At 32.2% G+C, this 21,170-nt stretch overlaps 8 protein-coding genes across 8 annotated transcripts; 6 read left to right on the top strand and 2 right to left on the bottom strand.

Annotated features, from left to right (window-relative positions):
* Positions 1 to 115: 115 nt before the first annotated feature.
* ERV46 (retrograde cargo receptor ERV46) lies at positions 116 to 1,333 on the top strand (the record flags this gene model as incomplete). Its single annotated transcript, XM_011277662.1, has 1 exon — positions 116 to 1,333. The coding sequence occupies one exon, from the start codon at positions 116 to 118 to the stop codon at positions 1,331 to 1,333; it is 1,218 nt and encodes a 405-aa protein (XP_011275964.1).
* Positions 1,334 to 2,430: 1,097 nt separating this feature from the next.
* On the top strand, positions 2,431 to 3,837 carry BN7_1750 (putative ATP-dependent RNA helicase; the record flags this gene model as incomplete). Its single annotated transcript, XM_011277661.1, has 1 exon — positions 2,431 to 3,837. One exon carries the CDS (start codon positions 2,431 to 2,433, stop codon positions 3,835 to 3,837), a length of 1,407 nt encoding a protein of 468 aa, XP_011275963.1.
* A 137-nt stretch (positions 3,838 to 3,974) lies between these two features.
* BN7_1749 (DEAD/DEAH box helicase family protein) lies at positions 3,975 to 5,048 on the top strand (the record flags this gene model as incomplete). Its single annotated transcript, XM_011277660.1, has 1 exon — positions 3,975 to 5,048. The coding sequence occupies one exon, from the start codon at positions 3,975 to 3,977 to the stop codon at positions 5,046 to 5,048; it is 1,074 nt and encodes a 357-aa protein (XP_011275962.1).
* A 634-nt stretch (positions 5,049 to 5,682) lies between these two features.
* On the top strand, positions 5,683 to 7,032 carry BN7_1748 (histidine phosphatase family protein; the record flags this gene model as incomplete). Its single annotated transcript, XM_011277659.1, has 1 exon — positions 5,683 to 7,032. The coding sequence occupies one exon, from the start codon at positions 5,683 to 5,685 to the stop codon at positions 7,030 to 7,032; it is 1,350 nt and encodes a 449-aa protein (XP_011275961.1).
* Positions 7,033 to 7,640: 608 nt separating this feature from the next.
* BN7_1747 (histidine phosphatase family protein) lies at positions 7,641 to 8,987 on the top strand (the record flags this gene model as incomplete). The annotated part of the gene is made up of 1 exon (XM_011277658.1): positions 7,641 to 8,987. One exon carries the CDS (start codon positions 7,641 to 7,643, stop codon positions 8,985 to 8,987), a length of 1,347 nt encoding a protein of 448 aa, XP_011275960.1.
* Positions 8,988 to 11,725: 2,738 nt separating this feature from the next.
* BN7_1746 (basic helix-loop-helix domain-containing protein) lies at positions 11,726 to 12,619 on the bottom strand (the record flags this gene model as incomplete). Its single annotated transcript, XM_011277657.1, has 1 exon — positions 11,726 to 12,619. One exon carries the CDS (start codon positions 12,617 to 12,619, stop codon positions 11,726 to 11,728), a length of 894 nt encoding a protein of 297 aa, XP_011275959.1.
* Positions 12,620 to 17,494: 4,875 nt separating this feature from the next.
* Positions 17,495 to 19,456, bottom strand: HSL7 (protein arginine N-methyltransferase; the record flags this gene model as incomplete). The annotated part of the gene is made up of 1 exon (XM_011277656.1): positions 17,495 to 19,456. The coding sequence occupies one exon, from the start codon at positions 19,454 to 19,456 to the stop codon at positions 17,495 to 17,497; it is 1,962 nt and encodes a 653-aa protein (XP_011275958.1).
* Positions 19,457 to 20,097: 641 nt separating this feature from the next.
* CKS1 (cyclin-dependent protein kinase regulatory subunit CKS1) lies at positions 20,098 to 20,582 on the top strand (the record flags this gene model as incomplete). Its single annotated transcript, XM_011277655.1, has 2 exons — positions 20,098 to 20,180; positions 20,393 to 20,582. 2 exons carry the CDS (start codon positions 20,098 to 20,100, stop codon positions 20,580 to 20,582), a joined length of 273 nt encoding a protein of 90 aa, XP_011275957.1.
* Positions 20,583 to 21,170: the final 588 nt, after the last annotated feature.

The raw sequence follows: 21,170 nt of genomic DNA, 5'->3' as shown, positions 1-21,170 counted from the left end.
AAAAACTTCACTCCGAGCCTCTTCTTGATCTCGAAAAATTAAACTTCGTGTTCAAATCTATACGAAGTAAGACAAAATATTGAAGTTTAAAGTCATACTTTGTTGATCAAATACAATGGCTAAGAAGGGAGGGCTTTTGTCCTTTGATGCTTTCTCTAAGACTGTGGAAGATGCCAGAGTCAAGACTACCTCTGGTGGGTTAATCACAGTGACGTGTATCTTAACGCTATTCTCATTAATTATAAATGAATGGAGACAATTCAACGAAATTACAATTGATCCAGAATTGGTTGTGGATAGAGATCGTAATTTGAAATTGGATATAAATTTGGATGTCACCTTCCCAGACTTACCATGTGATATCATGTCTTTAGATATAATGGACGTTAGTGGTGATTTACAATTAGATGTTACCAATTATGGTTTTACAAAGATAAGGTTGACTGAAACTGGTGAGGAAATTGGTGAAGAAGAAATGAAAATTGGTGATGATCATGGTCATGCTGATGCTGATATTCCAGCTGATTACTGTGGTCCATGTTATGGTGCTAAGAATCAAGATAAAAATGAAAATAAACCACAAGAGGAAAAAGTGTGTTGTAATGATTGTGATAGTGTAAGAAAAGCTTATGCATCAGTTGGTTGGGCTTTCTTTGATGGTAAAAATGTCGAACAATGTGAAAGAGAAGGTTATGTTAAGAAAATCAATGATCGTCTAGGTGAAGGTTGTAGAGTTAAAGGTACTGCTAAATTGAATAGAATTAATGGTAATATTCATTTTGCTCCAGGTGCAAGTTATAGTGCACCAAATAGACATGTTCATGATTTATCACTATATGGTAAAAATAAAGATTTCAATTTCCGTCATGTCATTAATCATTTCAGTTTTGGACCAGATGTCAACTCTAAATATACTGCTGAGACTTTAGAATTATCAAGTCATCCATTAGATGGTACTAATGCAATTCAAGGTAGTAGAGATCATTTATATTCTTACTTCTTAAAAGTGGTTCCAACAAGATATGAATATTTGAATGGTACTAAAGTGGAAACAAATCAATTCAGTTCAACTTATCATGATCGTCCATTGACTGGTGGTCGTGATGAAGATCATCCGAATACATTCCATGCAAGAGGTGGTATTCCAGGTTTATTCTTCCATTTTGAAATGTCACCATTAAAAATCATTAATAAAGAAACTTATGGTACTTCATGGAGTGGATTTTTACTAAATGTTATCAGTGCAATTGGTGGTATTTTAACTGTTGGTGCTGTTGTAGATAGAACCGTCTTTGTTGCTGATAAAGTTATAAGACGTAAGAAGGACAAATGATTTTTTTTCGTTTTTCCTTGTGTATAATTACTAAATAAAATTGGAAATTGATAAATCATATAATTATTAAAGCTAATATGTACGAAAGATATAAAAGCGCCAATTTCCTTAAATATGCGTGGTTGGACCTCAATTTTGTGTACCCGAAAGAATATTTCCCTTATATGGAATTATACCAGCAAAACATTAATATCATCCTATGAATTCAATATCATATATTATTTTTACTAGCTAGTTTGCTATCTTTCAAACGTATATTTGTAAATTGATTCTCTAGTTGTGGTTTTGAAACTACTTAATTTCAGTCTATATATATTTTTCGGCCGAGAAAAAGTGAGCCTTCATTTATTTAGTTAAAAGTAAGGAAAATTCAGATTTATAAAAAAGCTAAGAGTGTATTGGCACTTTAAAAATGCCGAATAATATTATTATGCTGATAAATCTCTTGATTTAAAGCTGGAAATATTATTTCTGAGCTGTTTTTCATTTATTTCAAAATAGAAACTCAGTCTTTTGATATTTCAAAAAAAGACTTCAAAAACCAAAAAATGAAAAAATTTCAAAGTCCTTAAAATCATATTTAAGATATACCAAATGAAACTAGAGCTCAAAATAATGATTATTGATTAGTAAAATTCATATATTTACTATCATAATAGCTCAATATTAGGAAATAATGAAGTGATATATAAAATGTGGCGCAAACCACTTTGATATGTAACCGTTACAAGCTCTTCGTTTCATAATTAAATCATCATACGTTCTAAAATAACTTCCAATAAACCAAAGGAAGCATTAACACCTACGTCTAAAAAGCTCATTATGGTACCTCTTCAACAAATCGCTTGTGTCTTGTTCTTTCAACCCCTTAATTTCGATAAATCTCCTATCATTACATAACGCGAATGCAAGATAAGTTAAACTTTAAAATAATAAGTTCTTCCAGGCGCCATATTAAATAAAGTTGAACAAGAGATGAACAAATTATTATGCAATTGATATTTAAATAGGATACATTTGCCACTGAATTCATGATGATTTCCCTCTCACCTTTTAGTTGGTATATGCTTTAGGAGACTCGCAAGTGTTTTGAAAAGATGGTGAAGTACATTTGCAATGGATGCTCAGTTAAATTAGACGGGGTTGAGATGTTGAAACATTTATCAGTCCTTAGACATCGAAGTATTGGACGTGTTAAACCTAAAGAGGCTGTAAAATGTGAAAAATGTCAAGATGATAATATTCATAAGTTGACTGTTTCAAGAATTGGTGGTGAAAAACTTTTATTGATTTGTAAAAGTTGTGTTGTTAGGCAAAAATTAAAACCTACTACTCAAGATTCTTTACAAAATGGGTTATTCTTTAACAACTTGGAAACCTATTTCAAAATTAATGATTTATGTTGTAAATCATGTCAAAAGAAGACTGATCTTGAAGTTGATGCTTCTGATACAAAGTTCGTTTATTGTGGTGATTGTATCAATAGAGAAGGGTTACGCGGCAAAACGATTGTTAAGAAGGAGAGTGATGATTTCGTTTATCATATGTTGGGTATGATGCATATGCTCACTTTAGATAAAGATGGTTCTAAAGGTGGAAGACATGGTGATAACAATTCTGGTTCAAGAGGTAAAAAGTCCAAGCCTAAGTCCAAGTCCAAATCTAATGTTGATTATGAAGAATTTGAACATTCCTCAAAATTTAAAAGTATTGGTCCAAAGCTCTCTTATGATTCACTAGAAACGTATTACAAAGAAATGTGTTATCATCTTTATTTAGAAGAAACAATTGAAACTGGTTCAATTACTGAATTTTCATCAGAATGGAGTCTTGATACCATGAATCAAGTATTTATTAAACTTCCATACACTGATAAAATTAAAGAACTTATTCCATTCAAGTTTAGACACTTACGTGCAACGCCATTCAGTAATAATCAATCATTTTTTGTCACCACAGAGTTTGGTACAGATACAAAAATATGGGAAGTTTTTGTTGAAGAATTGACGGGCGGTGCGAATGCACCCATAATTACAATGACTTTTAATTTACATGGTTGGAATGATGCTGATGAACTTAGAAGTGGATCAAATTTGAAATCAATTATACCATGTTCTGCCCCAATTTCAAGGATTTTGAACTCAATGAAACCTTTATCAGATTCAATGAATTTTCTTTTAAATCCAATGAAATTTCTTTCAAATCCAATAAATCATTTTTCAAATCCCAATTTCATTAAATTATTACTAGGTAATAAACAAATTAATCAAATCAGATCAGAAAATTGTAAGTTGAACTATACAAAGTCAACTTTAAATGGTTCACAGAAAGATGCAATTAATCATGTTTTGGATAATGATATAACTATTATTCAAGGTCCCCCAGGCACAGGTAAAACATCAACAATTCATGAAATTATCTTACAATTGATGAAGAATGGTACAACTCCAATTTTGGTTGTTGCAGCTTCAAATATTGCAATTGATAACATTGCTGAAAATTGATTGATTTTGGTAAACATAAAATATTAAGAATTGTTTCAGCAGAGAAAGAAAAGGAATATAATGAAACACATCCATTGAGTTCAATTTGTTTACACCAAAATATTTATGATAAATTATCACAATCCAATCAAAGTGTTATGTTGGATTTAAGATATGGTAAAAAACTTATTGGAAAAGAGGAATATAAAAAATTAATGAAAGCACAAGGTAAACTGATTTCTAAATTAGTACCAAAGGCAGAAGTTGTACTAGCTACTTCGGTGACTGCAGGTGGATACCAGGTAAAAGAGCTCGAGGAAATCCCAGTTGTTATTATGGATGAAAGTACGCAATCTACTGAAGCTTGTTCATTGATTCCATTAAGTGCTTACGAAGCACAGAAATTTGTTTTCGTTGGTGATGAGAAACAATTAAGTTCATTTAGTGAAATTCCATATTTGGAACAATCATTATTTGAAAGGATTCTGAAAAATGGTACTTATAAAAATCCACATATGTTAAATGTTCAATATAGAATGCATCCAATGATTTCCCAGTTCCCTATTAAGAGGTTTTATAAAGGTCTATTAACCGATGGTGTTACTGAAGAGGAAAGAACTTTTGAAAATACAAAGCCTTTGACTTTTATTGATTATGGTAAAGTTCATCAGGAATCCAAAGTTATGAACTCTTCCAAAAGTGATGTTAATCGTGGGTATACATTTCAGAATAAAGGTGAAGCCCAAATGATTTTAAGAACTTTAAAAGATTTGGTTATTATGAAGGATGTATCAAGACGAAACATTGGTATAGTTACCCCATACTCTGCACAAAGGAATCTAGTTGCTGAAATGGTTCAAAGAGATCATTTAATCAATCCTAAAAATGAACGAATTCAAGAAGAAATTGATGATGACTTCTCTATCTCAAGTAATAAGAGGCCTGCTAGTATTAAGACAATTTGTGGTATCATGGTTAGTTCAATTGATGCATTTCAAGGACGTGAAAAGGATTTCATTATATTTTCTTGTGTCAGGTCAAATCCTCAGAATAATATTGGGTTTGTGAAAGATGCTAGAAGATTAAATGTTGCTTTAACAAGAGCTAAATATGGTTTAATTCTTGTTGGTAATAAGTCTTGCATGCAAAATGGTGATACATTATGGAAAGATTTAATTCATCATTTTGAATCTAAGAATTGTGTTGCTACTCCAAATTCGCTAGGATTTTGATTAGTTTGATAATTGTTTGATTTTTTGTTAAAATGATGATCTGTAATCGGCGACGTAGGTATATTTAGTGAGTACTTTTAAAGCGATCATTCGAGCATCGCTTAAGCATCAAACTCGATAATTCTCTTTTGTATTTGGTTGCATTTCAAGCAGCATAACATGCTTCAATCTAGACGTATCAAAAAGCTATTTTACCCTTTTAGCTTCTACTTATACTATGCACGATCCACGGGGTCGGGACTACTATATGAAAATTTAAAAACAGCCAAAAAAACGTGGATTTGTTTATTATTTGATAGAATCATCAACTGAAAACAACCAAAACTTCATCAAAAAACAACCCTTTGGGTGGACCCTGTGACAAATCGCTCAATACTATTGGCTCAAATATCATCGGTTGATGTGCATCGTGAAGTGAGATTAAACGCTCCTGCCCAATCGATTTAAAGGGTGTAAAGAATACATATTACAGATGTACGTTGAAACGTATAGCAGATCACATTCGAAAGAATAAAATTGGGCAAAGAGTTAAAAATCCAATGGATATAGTAAATCTATAAATACTTGAAGGATTCACGTCAATTGAAGAATATACTCTTGGCTTGTGAGGTGATTTTCCAAACTACCATCGATTATGCAATTATCAACAACCGTGCTATCAGCTTTAGCGTTATCAATAACCGCAGTGGATGCCTTACCAATTGGTTCAAAATCAGAATCAATTAGACCATATTCACAAGAAGCCCTTGATCAATTCAGTGTATTAAGATTTTTAGGTACAGCTTCACCATATGTTCAAAACACTGGATATGGTATTGAAAGAGATGCTCCTTATCAATGTAAAGTCACTCAGGCAAATTTGATTTCAAGACATGGTGAAAGATATCCAACTTCTAATCAAGGAAAGAAGATGGCTAAACATTTTGAACAAATTCAAAATGGTACTGAAACAATTGAAGGTCCATTAAGTTTTTTAAAAGATTATGAATTCAAGGCACTTGATGAAGAAGGTTTAGATCAAGAAACTGGTAAAGGTCCTTATTCTGGGTTATTAGACTTGTACAAGCATGGTGCTCTTTTCAGAGATCGTTATGATGATTTATACAATGAAGGTGATGAAATTAAATTTTATTCTGCTAGTCAAAAAAGAGTTGTTGAATCTGCAAAAAAATTTGCTCAAGGGTTCTTAGGTGAATCTTATAATGAAAGTTATATCCAAGAAATTGATGAAGATACCAATGATTTAGGTGCAAACTCCTTAACACCAGTTAATGCATGTAATAACTATGATAAACATATCAATCAAGATAAAATTGATGAATTATCAACAAGTTTCTTAAACAAGACTGCTGATAGATTAAATAACCAATCTCCAGGTATCAACTTAATACCAGAACAAGTTGGTTCATTGATTTATTATTGTGGATTTGAATTGAATGTTGAAGGTTCAAATCAAATTTGTGAAATTTTCACAACTGATGAATTATTAGCATATTCATATACTAAAGATGTTTCATATTATTATGAAAAAGGTCCAGGTAATAATCTTTCAGCAACAATTGGTTCAGTTTATATTGATGCCATTACAAGATTAATCAAAGATGATTCTAAAAATTTGACATTATCATTTGCTCATGATACAGATATTTTCTATATTGTTTCATTATTAGGCTTATTTGATGGTGAATTACCAACCGATCATCAAAGTTTCAACCATTTATGGAAAATTTCCAATATTGCACCAATGGGGGCTCGTTTAGTCATTGAAAGATTAGAATGTGAAGATCAAGAAGAACCTTTTGTTAGAATCATTCATAATGATGCTGTTTTACCAATCCCAGGTCATTCTGAAGGTCCTGGGTATAGTATTTCAATTAGTGATTTTGAAAAATACATTGAAGATAAATTAGATGGTAAGACTTATGAAAAAGATTGTGGTACTAAAGATGGTGTTCCAACTGAATTGACCTTCTTTTGGGATTAAGATATAATGTAAATAGAGTAACAGATATAATAATAGACTTATAAATATAACTTTGATTAATCTGTATAATTGATCTGTATTTCCTTAACATGAATTGATACTGAAGCCAACCATGATTCACATCTGATAAGTTTAGTTAATCAATTTGATCAGATTAAAGTTCCTTATAAATGCGCTTTACCGATTAGGAAATCTAAACATGTGCATAATCGAAAATCCGAAAACCGAAATAAGTAAAAACGTGGAAAATAATCAACATTTTAGCTTGTTTTAAAAGCATTTAGAGAGCCCACGATGGTTTTAATTATCCAACAAAAACCTGAAACCTCTAAGAAGTCATCCAATTAACCAATAAAGAAGACTAGAAAGGTTGTTCATGACCGTTTTGTTAACTAAAAGTGCTCATTATATCCGCTTCAATCAAGGGGTAAAGGCAGACAGGCGACTTAATATGAACTTCCCCAACAAAGAAGAGGCAAATAACACCCATTGAAACTGGTATTAAAAAGCTAATAAGTATCCTAATTTATAAAATGATCAGTGCCCAGAGATTCAGATATAATCAATTGAACATAAAGTTTCAAACTTACAAGTAAACAAGCAACAAGATGCAATTATCATCAGCTATTTTATCAACATTGGCTTTGTCCATAAGTGCAATTGAAGCATTACCGATTGGAGAACAACAATACTCATTGAAACCATATAGCCAAAATGCTCTTGATCAATACAACGTGCTTAGATTCATCGGTGCTGCTTCTCCATATGTTCAAAATCCAGGTTATGGTATACAAAGGGATGCTCCATATCAATGTAAAGTTACACAAGCAAATTTAATCTCAAGACATGGTGAAAGATATCCAACTACAGACTTAGGTAAAGAAATAATTGAAAATATCATAGAGCTTAATGTTAAGGAAATTAAAGGTCCTTTAAGTTTTTTGAAAGATTATCAATTCAAAGGTCTTGATAAAGATGAATTTGAAAATGAAACTAGTAAAGGTCCTTATTCAGGGTTATTAGATCAATATAGACATGGTACTCTTTTTAGAGAGCAGTATGATGATTTGACATTCATAGATGATATCAAGTTCTTTACAGCTAGTCAAGAAAGAGTTGCAGTTTCTGCAAAGCAATTTGCTAAAGGATTCTTAGGTGAAGCTTATAATGAAAGTCTTGTTGTTTATCTAGAAGAACATGATCCAAAATTAGGTGCAAATACTCTTACACCTGTTAATAGCTGTAAATATTATGATATTGATTCAAATCAAGATAAAATTGATCAATTATCAACTTCATTCTTGAATAAAACTGCTGATAGATTAAATGGACAAAATGAAGGTTTGAACATTTCTTCAAAAATTGTTAAATCATTATTAGATTATTGTGGATTCGAATTGAATGTTCAAGGAACAACTCAAATTTGTGACATTTTCAATAATGATGAATATTTAGCTTATTCATATATTTATGATTTGACATATTTTTATCAATATGGTACTGCAAATAATCTTTCTACAACTGTTGGTTCAACTTATGTTGATGCATTGATTAGATTAATTAAAGATGACTCCAAGAAATTGACATTATCATTCGCTCACGATACAGATATTTATCATATTGTTGCATTATTAGGCCTTTTCGAAACTAAAGATTTACCAACAGATCATCAAAGTTTCAATCATTTATGGAAAATTTCCAACATAGTTCCAATGGGTGCTAGATTAATCACTGAAAGATTAGAATGTGAAGGTTATGATGAACCTTTTGTCAGATTTGTTCATAATGATGCAGTGTTACCAATTGAAGGTCATTCAGAAGGCCCAGGTTTTAGTATCTCTTTAAGTGATTTTGAAAACTTTATTAATGATAGAATGGATGGTAAAAATTTTGCTAAAGATTGTGATATTGAAGATGGTGCACCTGATAAATTAACATTCTTTTGGGATAATTAAATGATCACCCGGTGAAAAGATAAGAATTGATCTTCAAAAGTCCGTTTAAATGCGATAGAAGATAGAAAACTCATTGCTAGACATCAGTTTAAACATAATGTTAATAAAAGTTAATTGCTCAGTATTTTACACGTGTATATGTAGTACACGTAGTCATTATATAGGTGTCAATATGTAGGCAATTTAATCAAGATGGGGTATAAAGGAAGGTGTTAAACATGCTTATAAAAGCTATCAAGACAAGATATACCTTTCTTTTACACATGTGTAATCAATAATTTGTTGAAGTTTTTCCGAATCTCTGGACAGTTTATGTCAAAATAAAGTTTTACAAATTGCCTGTACTTAACATGTTTCAGGGGTGTTAACAAATTCTTAAACTGCCGTGATCTCAATTTACAAGGGGGTTGAAGTTGCTGTCGTTGACATGGGCAGTGATATTGAGACAGGAATCAAGGCTAGAACGGCGATATCAACTCAAACAGAAAATGTCTTTCATGAATAGGGGTTATAGTTGTTTGTTAAGGCTGAAAGAATGATCGGTAAACCATACCGGTACAAAAGGATATATATTAGATGAATTGGATGCCTCGCTGTTTGGGACATGTCTTTATATTATAATGATATTGTTGGTTTGGAGGCTCATGTTGTTCAACATGTCCTCTATAATTCTGTTGCATTTATTAATGTGACAAAAGTTACAAAGGAAGATCTTGTATCTTGTATCAGTATGTACGTCAAGATTGCCTGAGCTGTTGCGCAACATTGTACGATAAGTAAATTGTTGAATTAATGCAGTATTGTTAGTAGATATGAACATGAGTAGATCCATTACCAACGTGCTGATAATATAATATCTCAACATACTTATTCACATTGTTGATCTGTAAGTTGTAACTTCATTATCCTAATCAACGAGATTGTTGAGGTTGTATATCTTATAGGGCTTACCTTGCCACAAAATTACGACCTTCCTTTTATCACCGGCGAATTTCAACCTCAACTATAAACTTCAAGTATTGTTTAAGACAATTGAATGTTCTTTAGGTCATGCTTAGTACTTCAATTCATCTTTCAAGCTTAATTGAGCTTTTGGTGTCTGAAATTGTGAGTTTCTTGTTCTGTTTTGAGAATATAGAATATGGTATGTTATATGCGGAGAGTTAGGATTGACAAGTCAGTTACAACTTACACGCAAATCAAGATGAAGAAGCAGTAAGAAGTTAAAAAAACTCATATGCTGGAATAATAAATCATTAGCTAATTCTGCTGAAGGTTATGCTTTTCGAGTAGGTTAGAAGCTTAAAGTAAAACAATTTGTCCCAGAGAACGATTTGTGATCAACAATTCTATACACATTTCAAGTAAACTTATTAACTTCTTGCGGCATTCATGAATACAACTGTGAACTTTAAGCTCCAGTTGATGACAGTACACTTAGTATGAACAAACTAGATGTTCATATATTGTCCAATGTTTATCTATTTATAAGCTCTAATTATCTCAATATATAAGTTGAAGAACATGGGGGAAATAACAGTTACACTTCTCACTATACAGACATATAATTCTATTGACCATTGTAATGTGTGAACAATACGACAGACTTTCTATTGATCATGAGATCCTCAAAGACGCAATCAGCTAAAACTATTACAAGAGTAATCTCAATACAACCTTAACTGAGTTATATATGTAATATAAAAAGTATAACAGACCTATTCAGTCTCAGAAGAAAGGGAGCATGACCAGGGGTAAATTGACTTGATTGCGTATAATATGAATGATTTGAATGTTCCTGGGTTTCTAGAGTTGATACCATCGATGATCTTTTCTTATATTAGAGTTGACGAATTCCATTTTGTTTTACATATTCAGCTAGATCTCATTAATATGAGTTTAATCCCCTGAGTCAAGTTGCAACATATAATTATTAACTCCAAGGAAGAACGGAAAGCGATAAGAGCTACGAGGTACTAGCTTCTGACTGTATTAATGAGACAAAACATGGGCTGTATCCAGTTATATAGCAAATTCCTTGCAGTCTTTCTTAGAAGTTACACTAATATAATAATAAATGATCAAAGTATCTGATCCCTGAATCTTTCAATCGAATACTCTTCAAAATCTCAATTGATGTATGGGTTTCAACTTTTGGCTATAGCTTTTAGAATTCGCGGAAAATGTGTCACTTTGGTTTGCGCAGCACCTCATCGGGATCAACAAAAATAATTTCACCACATAAAGTTCGAAACCAAAACACATTTGAGATTAACACCCAAGACTTAATACCCAACAATTATACCCAATGTTTAAACAGGAATAAACAATTTCAATTCTACAATTTCAAATAACTATTAAAATCAAATTCATTCTATTATCTATAAACACGTAAACCCATAATTCATTTCATATATATATAACGATGATTGAATATAATCAACATCAAGCTCAATCATCTATTTTTTCTAATTTAAATTGTAAGAACTATTGTAAAAACTAAAATATTTTTTTGGCTTTTGATCAAAAGTTGTATAAAATTCAAATACTCTTCTCATATCTTTTAAAACTGTACTGGAAAATCAAATAGAAACCAAAACTAAAATCAAACTAAAACTGCAGAATTGAAACTTTCTTCTTTAACGTTATAATTTTCTTCTTCAATTAAATATAACATAACTTAAAAACTCATATCTTTTCATATATCTCATCAATTCTTTTCTTTATCATAACTTTTCTTATAAATTAGCATTACCACCTAATCTTTCAATTTCCTTCTTTAATTTTTCATTTTCTTCTTTTAATTTAGAATCTGATTCTTGTAAGTGTAGAATATAACTGGTAGCTTTTTCTAAAATCATACTCTTGTTTAATCTTGGAACTTCACCTTCAGATTCAACTTTAATTCCATCACCAATTTCGAAAGCAGTTTTCTCACTTGCAACCCATGGAATAATTTGTTGTAAACCTGCAATCTTTGCATTAATATTGATTCTATATCTTTTTTCAATCTTATTATGTGCTTGTTTTTGATGTGGAGTTAATCTCTTTCTTGGAGCTCTCTTCTTTTTTGGTTTCTTAGCATCACTACCAGTGGCGTTAGCATTAGTAGCAGTTTGTTCTTGTTGATCAATTGGGTATGATTCATCAATTGATTCAGGGGTTGGTTGTTCTGGAATTGTTTGATTGAGAAGATCCATTTTTGGTATTTGTTGATTGGAATCTTCAGCTTTAATTAAAGGTGAATTATCAAGACTTGTGACATTTGAAGAGAATAAACTTTCATCTTCTCTATCATTAACATCAAACAATGAACTGAATTCTAATGGTGAGGTAGTAGCATTTGTGTTTGAAGCATTTGATGACATTGAACTTCTTTGATCATCTTGATTCATTTGACCATCTTGATTCAAAAATTTATCAAACCAAATATCATTATCATCTGAACTAATTGGTGAAGGTTGTTGAGTTTGTTGAACTGCATAAAAATCTTGTTTTGATGGTGTAGTTGCAGTCATAGCATTAGGGATTGATTGTGGTTGTTGTGTTTGGTTCATGTTTTCACGTTGTTGTTGAATATCACTCAACATTGAATTCCAATCAAATTGATTAATATCTTGGAAAGTTGACATTTGGGATCTCAAAGGGTATAAATAAATAAATGTATAATAATCAGATATCAATAAGGGACACAATAGAAACCTTATTTTTTGCTAACTGATTTAATGTTTCTGTTTTTGTTGTTGCTTGCTTTGACTTAGTTAATCAACTTTAATACCCGTTTATGTTCTGTCTAAGAATATTTAAAGGGTAAATAGAATTGATAATATGTCCAATTGAATGTTGGTTATCCTTAAAGGATTATAAGCTTATAAAGACTTGGTTTAATGGTTAATAAATAAATTTCCTTTTTTTCTCATCTCCCATATAAGTCTTCATAAAAGTGCCAATTCAATTTATTATATACCGAAACATGGCTCAAATTAACTACGTTGAAGAATATTCAGTCCAAAAGGTTATCTGAATCACAACAAAGTTTAAAGCTGCATTCGAATCAGGTTTCGGGACATGCACGTATCTGCATTTGGATTTGCAACGAAAAAGAAATGTGCTCACTGCTCAACGTTAACAGTTAGATGGGAAAAGGCAGATGATTTTTTAGAATTTTTCCGCAAAAAAAGGAGACATTTTCCAAGATGGGACATTTTGCATAAGTTTAAGAGAATTTTAGGGAAATTATGAGTCAGTTGCTATCCTTGATGCTGTTGATGCTGGAGGTGAAGTTGGTGACATTGGTGAACACTGAAGTGTCATGTTTTGATCTGTAAAGAAGCTATGCTGTTTAAACATTTACAAACAGAGCAATTGATTCAGTTTCAACACATTTGAAAAGCAATGGGATTAATGATTGATATTGATTGAGACAGATTTGTAAGGTGAGATGTTTAATTTTCGCACTAGTGTATATACTAGATATTAGGTTGTTGCTTGTAACTTTCGTCGAATAATTAACTCAACAAGTCATATCAGCGCTGGAGAGAACACTCAACTCATCTCAGATTTTACTCAATTCGAACAAACCTGAAATATGTGCATAATAATACCACATTTGAATTATACATCCCATACAACCTTATATTCGTGATGGTTTTTCAAGTTCATTCACCTCGAATTATGTTAAAGACCCCCTGAAAGTTACACTGAGGAGAACCGTGTAAGTTGTAACCCGTGTGAAGTATACTTCACCACAATCAACGCTACGTTCAACCACATCACCAATAACACCACAAACATTCAATTTACTTCATATGCAGATTTGAGAGCAAAATCTGAAATGAGAACATTGTGTACTGTGTTTTGTACTGTACTGTCCATTTTAAAGTGGAGAAGATTAAACCAAGAAAGGAGTATCAACTGGATGTCCAAAATTTTTGTTGGCCGTCTAGATTTGGTTTAATAACCAATTAATTGCGGATGTGAACGTCCTTTTTTTAATGTCTAGGATTTCTTATTGTTCTCACATTCGAAGTAATCTTGAACATAATGGAGTGCTTGTGGTTCCACTTTAAGATTACCAAAGTCATTCTTGGAAGTTCTTTAACTAGATCTTGATTGTTCATTGTTTAGCCGTACTTATATTTTCTGCCATTTTTTCACGGGCAATGAATACGAATGAGTTCTTTTCAGAAAATTTTTCGTTGTTGGACATTTTCTAGCGCCAAAGGCTTCGCGAAAGTTTAGCTTCCTGCCAAAGTGGCCTTTCTTTTGAAAATTATAGTATGATCAAAATGTAATTGTGAGCTGTTCATTACACAACCCTGGAAAAACTCTTCCGATTTCCTTCTAGTTCATGATTAATTTTCCGGATGATATTGTATGATATCCAATTGGCTATATGATATTCACAATGGACATGTCTTTAATAAGGGTTCAGTTCGATCATTAATCTTGGGGGTAAATACTAAATTACGCCAAAAAGCTCTTAGTACTTCCATATTTGGCGTTAACGTATGTAATTTCAGAAATTTTCGGAGTGCGGAAATCTTTGAAGCGCTGTAAGTCGCTGTGTCAATTTTCGTTTCAACATGAACAACAACAAAACCAGTAAGATCACCAAAAAATTCAACAGATATCTCCTCTTTGAAGTTCATAGCACCACAAATTTTTTGATAGCTGGCCTTCGATGTCTTTTCTAAAAAACTTCGGGAGCTAGGCAGTAGATAACCTATATACTATATATACTAGACAGTGTACACGTGAAAGGCTGTTGATTTCTAACTGATATGTGTGCTACTTATAATTGGATAATATAGTACAATCTTGTACTAATGTTTCTAATATGGACGTGTGTTATGAAGCTAGGAAGACCTACTACACATATATCTGACCATGTATAGCACTCATAGACAAAAAATACCATGATTATTTTCACCGACAACTTCATGACCAAAACACTAGTAATTACCACTCGAAACCGTTGTGAAACAAACGTAATTTTACACCATATACACCATAACTATAAGCCTTCAAGAACTTACAAGTTACTAGTAGATGAATGATCAAATCATCATCGATCAGGGACAAATTAAATATAGTAAAGTGGACTTATGTATGCTGCAAAATCTCGGACAAATTTCTCGATCGTCACGGAAAAACTTGACGGTACGCCCAAGACTTTTTCCGTTAAGAAGATTCAGGCACAAACAAACACCACCACAAGTTTAGCGAAAAGAGTATGGTTGGAATTCAACCATACCTCAGACGTACCCCTATAAACTTGATACCCCAAACGCATTCCAACTCGAAGCTTTTTGAAAGTGAAAACACCACAGAAAGTAATAAAATGGCGTTTTCAGTCAAATTCGCCGCGTATGTTGGAAAAGAAAGGACTTCGAAAAGTTTCTTGATGCAAAAAAATCACCTTTAATTCTCAACGTCGCGATCGTTAAAACTTAAGCCATACAAGTTCATGGATTAATTATAAGTTTTTCCGAATTTAGTGTGATACTACTACTTAATGCCTGGAAGATCCTGAACTTTGAACCCCTATGTCTATAAGAATCAAAATTAGTGATGATGCTTATGGTCATTGGCTCTGATCTCATAATGCAATGGAGCTTCGGAAGATTTTCAATTAGTCACATTAGTATTAGTAGGATCCAAAGATTCTGAGAACTCAACTAACAATATTAAGCTATTACCTACAAAATATATCTTAAACTAGAGAACGCCGTTCAACTTTTAATGTATAAATTCATGTTATACCTTATAACAAATGAAACGTCTTAAAATGATTCAAATAATGCATGGAAGGATCTCAGCTTGGAAGCTGGAAGTTTAATTATAAAGCGTTGGGAAATGAACTGTGAAAGCGGATGAAGAGACCTCTGTTTTAGAGCATAACGCATAGCAAACAATTATGATGATCAATAAAATATAATCAGATAGAGAACAACAACATGAATCACGATAAATTGAAAAAATCAGCTCGTAGTATATACTATATTACATGTTCCACTTGAAGCTATCTTAATCGGCTTCTCGTAAATTGTAATACTATTATTACAATGACCTTTACATATATCGTAAATATCTTAACGACGTTTGATTCAATACTTACCTTGTAAGAGCATTAAATGGAGTACAAATGTGCTCAACAAGACAGCTTAAGGTATATTTAAAGAATCAGTAAATACTAAAGGGTCTATTGTTGAGATGCTTAATATATCATCTTGATAAGTATACACTTTGGTGCTAGTGAAGCTAGTGTTGTCTATTATAATCCATGTCTTAAGTTGTGAATTTTTTCAGAATAGTTAATGGTCAGATATGAGCTAGTTCTGGTAACATTCTACTAGTATTAGAGCTCGGTAGTTTTGTCCGCCCCAGTATACATGCTACATGATGTCTCAGAAAACCTGTTTCTATCAGGTTCAATCGTGTCACTTTAAGATTGGAGCATATCATGAATTTCTAGCTTCAAGGTTTTCTTAACAAGATCCAGCTCCATTTCTACCTTTTGGACTGCGGTAGAATTCTATTCGTGATACTCGTTGTTTATTTGATGATATGCACAAAATGTCCTGATTAAAAGGTGTCAAAGTTGAGGTTGGAAAAACCGCATATGTGCCAATTCGGAAAAACTTTATGATGTTTCGGAAGAAACGAAAAAGAAGTTCTATTGTCTAATAACCATAAACATTCAGTTACTATAGTTGATTACTATCCTAAGCTAGCACAACATGCGGTTAGAAATCAGATTGGAACAATTAAGAGAAACAACATTGATCACAAAACATGCTACACTGATCATGACACGATGAAAGAGTTGCAACAATTTGCTGGACGTCGTGCTGCTCTTCAATTCTGAAACTCCGGAAAATTCAAAAGGTGGTGTGATAATCATGATGATGATAGGTGTCAATAAATTTATGAACCCATAGCTTTTGAAATATATCGTAATTAATGTTTGCACATATTTCTGTAGTATTTATGTACCTGAATTATTTAACTCGACAACAGGGAAAACAACAACACGTACTCAAACTCCGATGATATTAGTTGTAACTTGTAAGTTGTAAGTACGTTGTAACTTATTCAGATTTCACAACCTGGAAGAAACTGTTGGAAGAAATATAATTCATCTGCAACTAGTCTTGAAGATCTTTGTCCTTAACACCTATCTAGATATTTCACCTTCCAGGCTGACACAATCATAGGTGGACCGTAGGAGGTACTAGGCAGTAGGTAGTGAAAATAGAGCTAATTCAGAAAAGTGAGTAAATGCACTGGGTGTCGATTCAAGATACTTGAGAGTCGAGACAATAGATCTATGCAGTAGATCATTAGATTAATAGTAAACCTATACAAAATGTAAGTTGATAATATTGCTTACCAAAAGCCTATAAAATTTCCATGTAAACAGGCAAACCGTAAGTACGACACTTTCATGAATAAATTTTGCAATATCAAGCTTCAGCTGGGTGAACTGATCTATCTTTGAGAGATCATTCAAAATTCAGGTTCATGACAAAACCTTTACCCCTTTGATTGTGAATTTTAGACATACCTGTTCTGACTCTTATTTGAAACTCATTTGAATTGTCACCCGGTACAACAAGATACATAAAACTTTCGACACTCCATTCATACCAAACTTTACCGTTTGATGATTCTCTCGTTATGAATACTTCTAATTCTGTATCATCAGGAACATATAATGGTTCTTCTAATGGAAAAAACAAGGGAAACCATGATGTCAAATTTTCAGTATGCGTGTCTGGTTTGATTGATAATTCTATATCATTGTATAAATTCGTTGTGAAGTAGCCTGAAATGCCATGAATGACAGTTTTATGACGAATCTTGAAAGTAGAAATGGTTCTTCTTTTATTTGATCTTTCTTTAATGGTAGGATGCTGATAAGACCAAATCTCGTTGATCTTTGTTGAACATGATGCTGATTCCAATTGTTTGACAACATATTGCTTATGGAAATTGAGTTGACCGCCTTTAGAACGAATTGAATTATAGATCTTGGGTGAGAATGTTGGTGCTATAAATGATGTGTAAGATTGTGGGATGAACACACCATTTTCTCTATCCAGATATTTTTCCAAAGGTTCAAGGCATTCTGGTGATAATTCATTACATCCCATACTCCCCAATAATTCACTCACAATGATATTATGACTTTCTTTTGGTGACCATTCTCTCATATCTATGTTCAAAATGTCAACTGATTGGTTCCAATCATCAAAATTTCTCTTTTGTAAATAAATAACCGCAGAAGTATTTTTTTCAATAGCTGTGATTGAAATGTTGGAGCTTGATTGTAGTTTTCTAACAGCTTTAACAACCTGCTCAACCAATCCTCCTTTCCCAGCACCAACAATTGCAATGTTTATAGTATGTAAATGTGATAAATCAGATAATGCAGAATAAATAGCTTTCCCATAAACATCGTATTTCACATCATCTTTTTCAAATATGGAGTATGTAAAATCGTCCAAGTTGGTAGCCAACGGCTGTAATGGAGGTAATAATACATCTTGATGATTTTTGGAAACTTTATCAATGATGTTTAAAGGTGCTTGATTCCGTACTAATATGTAATTGATATATTTCATATAAGATGAAGAATCAACTTCTTCAGGTACTTTCTCAAGCCCGTGTAATAAATATAATGGCTTTTTAATATGGAAATGATGTAATAACGTTTGAATTGTTTTGGAAAGGACTGGATATCCTTTATTATTAAGAATAAATATAGATGATGACATTAATAATATTGAAACTGGTTCTGCAAACCACCTTTCAACAACATTTATTGGTATACCACTTTTGGGTATTGCCAATGAGATTTTTAATCTTTGATTATAATCACAACTTGTCCTTATGGAATTCCACATGTCCCAAGTACTTAATGAATCTATTGGTTGAAATCTAAAAGAATCTTCTGTTATTTCTTCACATAATGGCAATGATATTGATATTGTTATATTATGAGTTTGGGTTATATCTAAAGCATCATTAACACTTTTGGAATAATTTGCTAATTTGATTAAATTCTTCGGAGGTGCCATTATTAAATGATTTATACCAATAAATTTAGCATATTCTAACTCTTTGATCATAACTTGTTTGGAAAACTCTGATATTAGTTCATCTTCACTTTCTAATTCAATCCAACTGGATAACAAACCAATAGTGTTTTGGACATGAGGTCCAGCAAATATGTTGACATCTGTCAAACTTGGCGATGGAATAGTAATATCAACAAGTCTTTTGGCCTTTTGAAATACTTTTCTTGATTTTTCTCTATAATGAGCATTTGTAATCGATAATAATACTTGATCGTAACCAAAATGAACATATTGCTCAACCAAAGACGAGTTTGTTCCTGCGGTGGCCTTTGTTGATAATGCTGGCTTCACCCCAATATACGGCGAACCTAAATCATTTGACATATTTCAGGCATAAAATGTATTTGATCTATTATTGAATATGAAATGGTGTTTCCAATGTGTTTCCAATCTTCCTATTATACTTCACCTTATAGCATATATGGAGTCTTTATATCACAATTTTGAGAACTTCTCAACAGGGATATGATTGTTTGTTGTTGATTGAAGATTTTTGAGGTACCACTTTTGTCTCCGATGGGAATCTAGTAGATCAAAACTTTTTCTGTGTTAGGCCTAATAATAACACACCACTTGTAGATACTATGGATCTAAAAAATTATTCCTGGATAACGAGATCTATAACAAAACCAAATATAGATGAATGTAAATTCTGGTCTCAGAATAGCTAGACAAGATTCTTTTCAGACTTCTTGATCCACTGCCAGAAAGTGAAACATGCCTGTTTCAAATGCAAAACAAACCAAAACAGAAAAAAAAAACTTGTGCAGGCAAAAAAAAAGGAAACGCACTCGACCAGTTTCGAATGAAGGAGTTTTTCATCTTGGTAAGTGCAGCATTTGTTGGTGTTTTGTTTTCGCTTGGTGAAAAAATACGCGTAGTGCTCAAAGGAATAGATCTAAAATACTTTTTCTATCCCTAGCAGATCTGTTATTGTTAGCATTCGACACTTGTGATATCATACAATGAGTTTCAGAGGCCGTCCATTGACAGACTCAGAGCGTGCTCGAGTCTTTGAGTTCCAAGAGTCTATTCATTATTCACCAAGGTATGTTTCCGTGTTTTGTTATTGTGGTTTGTTGTTGTTTTAAAATCAAGAGATTCAAACTCAGATCAAAACTGCTAGAAATGTAACAAATAGATGTACAGACATACTAACACTTGCTCAATAGATACTCGGATGATGAATATGAATATCGGTACGTTCTTCTCTTAACCGCTGTTGCTTAAAGTTGTGATATACTAATTATTTTACTATAGTCATGTTATGCTTCCAAAGGCAATGTTAAAAGTCATTCCATCAGATTATTTCAATTCAGAAACTGGCACACTAAGAATCTTAACTGAAGATGAATGGAGGGGTCTTGGTATTACACAATCTTTAGGTTGGGAACATTATGAAACACATGGTGAGTATTGCGCTGTTGATGATGCTTTAAACTTCCCATAAACAATTGATAACTAACAAACCGTTACTTTAGCCCCAGAACCTCATATCTTATTATTCAAGTAAGTAATATTTTTTTGTTAAAAAAGAACCATTCATATGAATATTAGATCACTAACAATCTCTTAAGACGTTCTGTTAACTTTGACGCTGGTAGATAAAGATAGAACTTTTTTCATCAAACAACTTATTAAAATTTGATCATCATCATGAAATGAATTGCTACCCAACTACAATTCTTATCATTTATTAATTTTATGAATACAACCATCACTTTCCAATTACAAACTATACCCAAATTTCACGAATCTTAGCATACTACAACCTTTATTGTTTTTTTCACAAACCATAGTCAGCTGGTTTATATGGCTATAATTTACAAAGAAGATACCAACAAAAAGGCAAAACAAAAAATTACCAAGTAAATAAAAAAAATTCAAAACATGTACCATACGTATATTTAAATCTTTTAAAGTGCTCATGACGGCATTGTAGCTTTCTATATACTGAAATTTGGAACCTTTCACGTAAAGTAGGCATTTTTTTTTTTTCGCGTAAGGTAAACAAAGGTAAATTTTACTGGTACTGATG

Source organism: Wickerhamomyces ciferrii, contig 00039 (genome assembly GCF_000313485.1).
Source record: "Wickerhamomyces ciferrii WGS project CAIF00000000 data, strain NRRL Y-1031 F-60-10, contig 00039, whole genome shotgun sequence".
Lineage (NCBI taxonomy): Eukaryota > Fungi > Ascomycota > Saccharomycetes > Phaffomycetales > Wickerhamomycetaceae > Hansenula > Hansenula ciferrii.
This window is presented reverse-complemented; position numbering and strand designations above follow the sequence as displayed.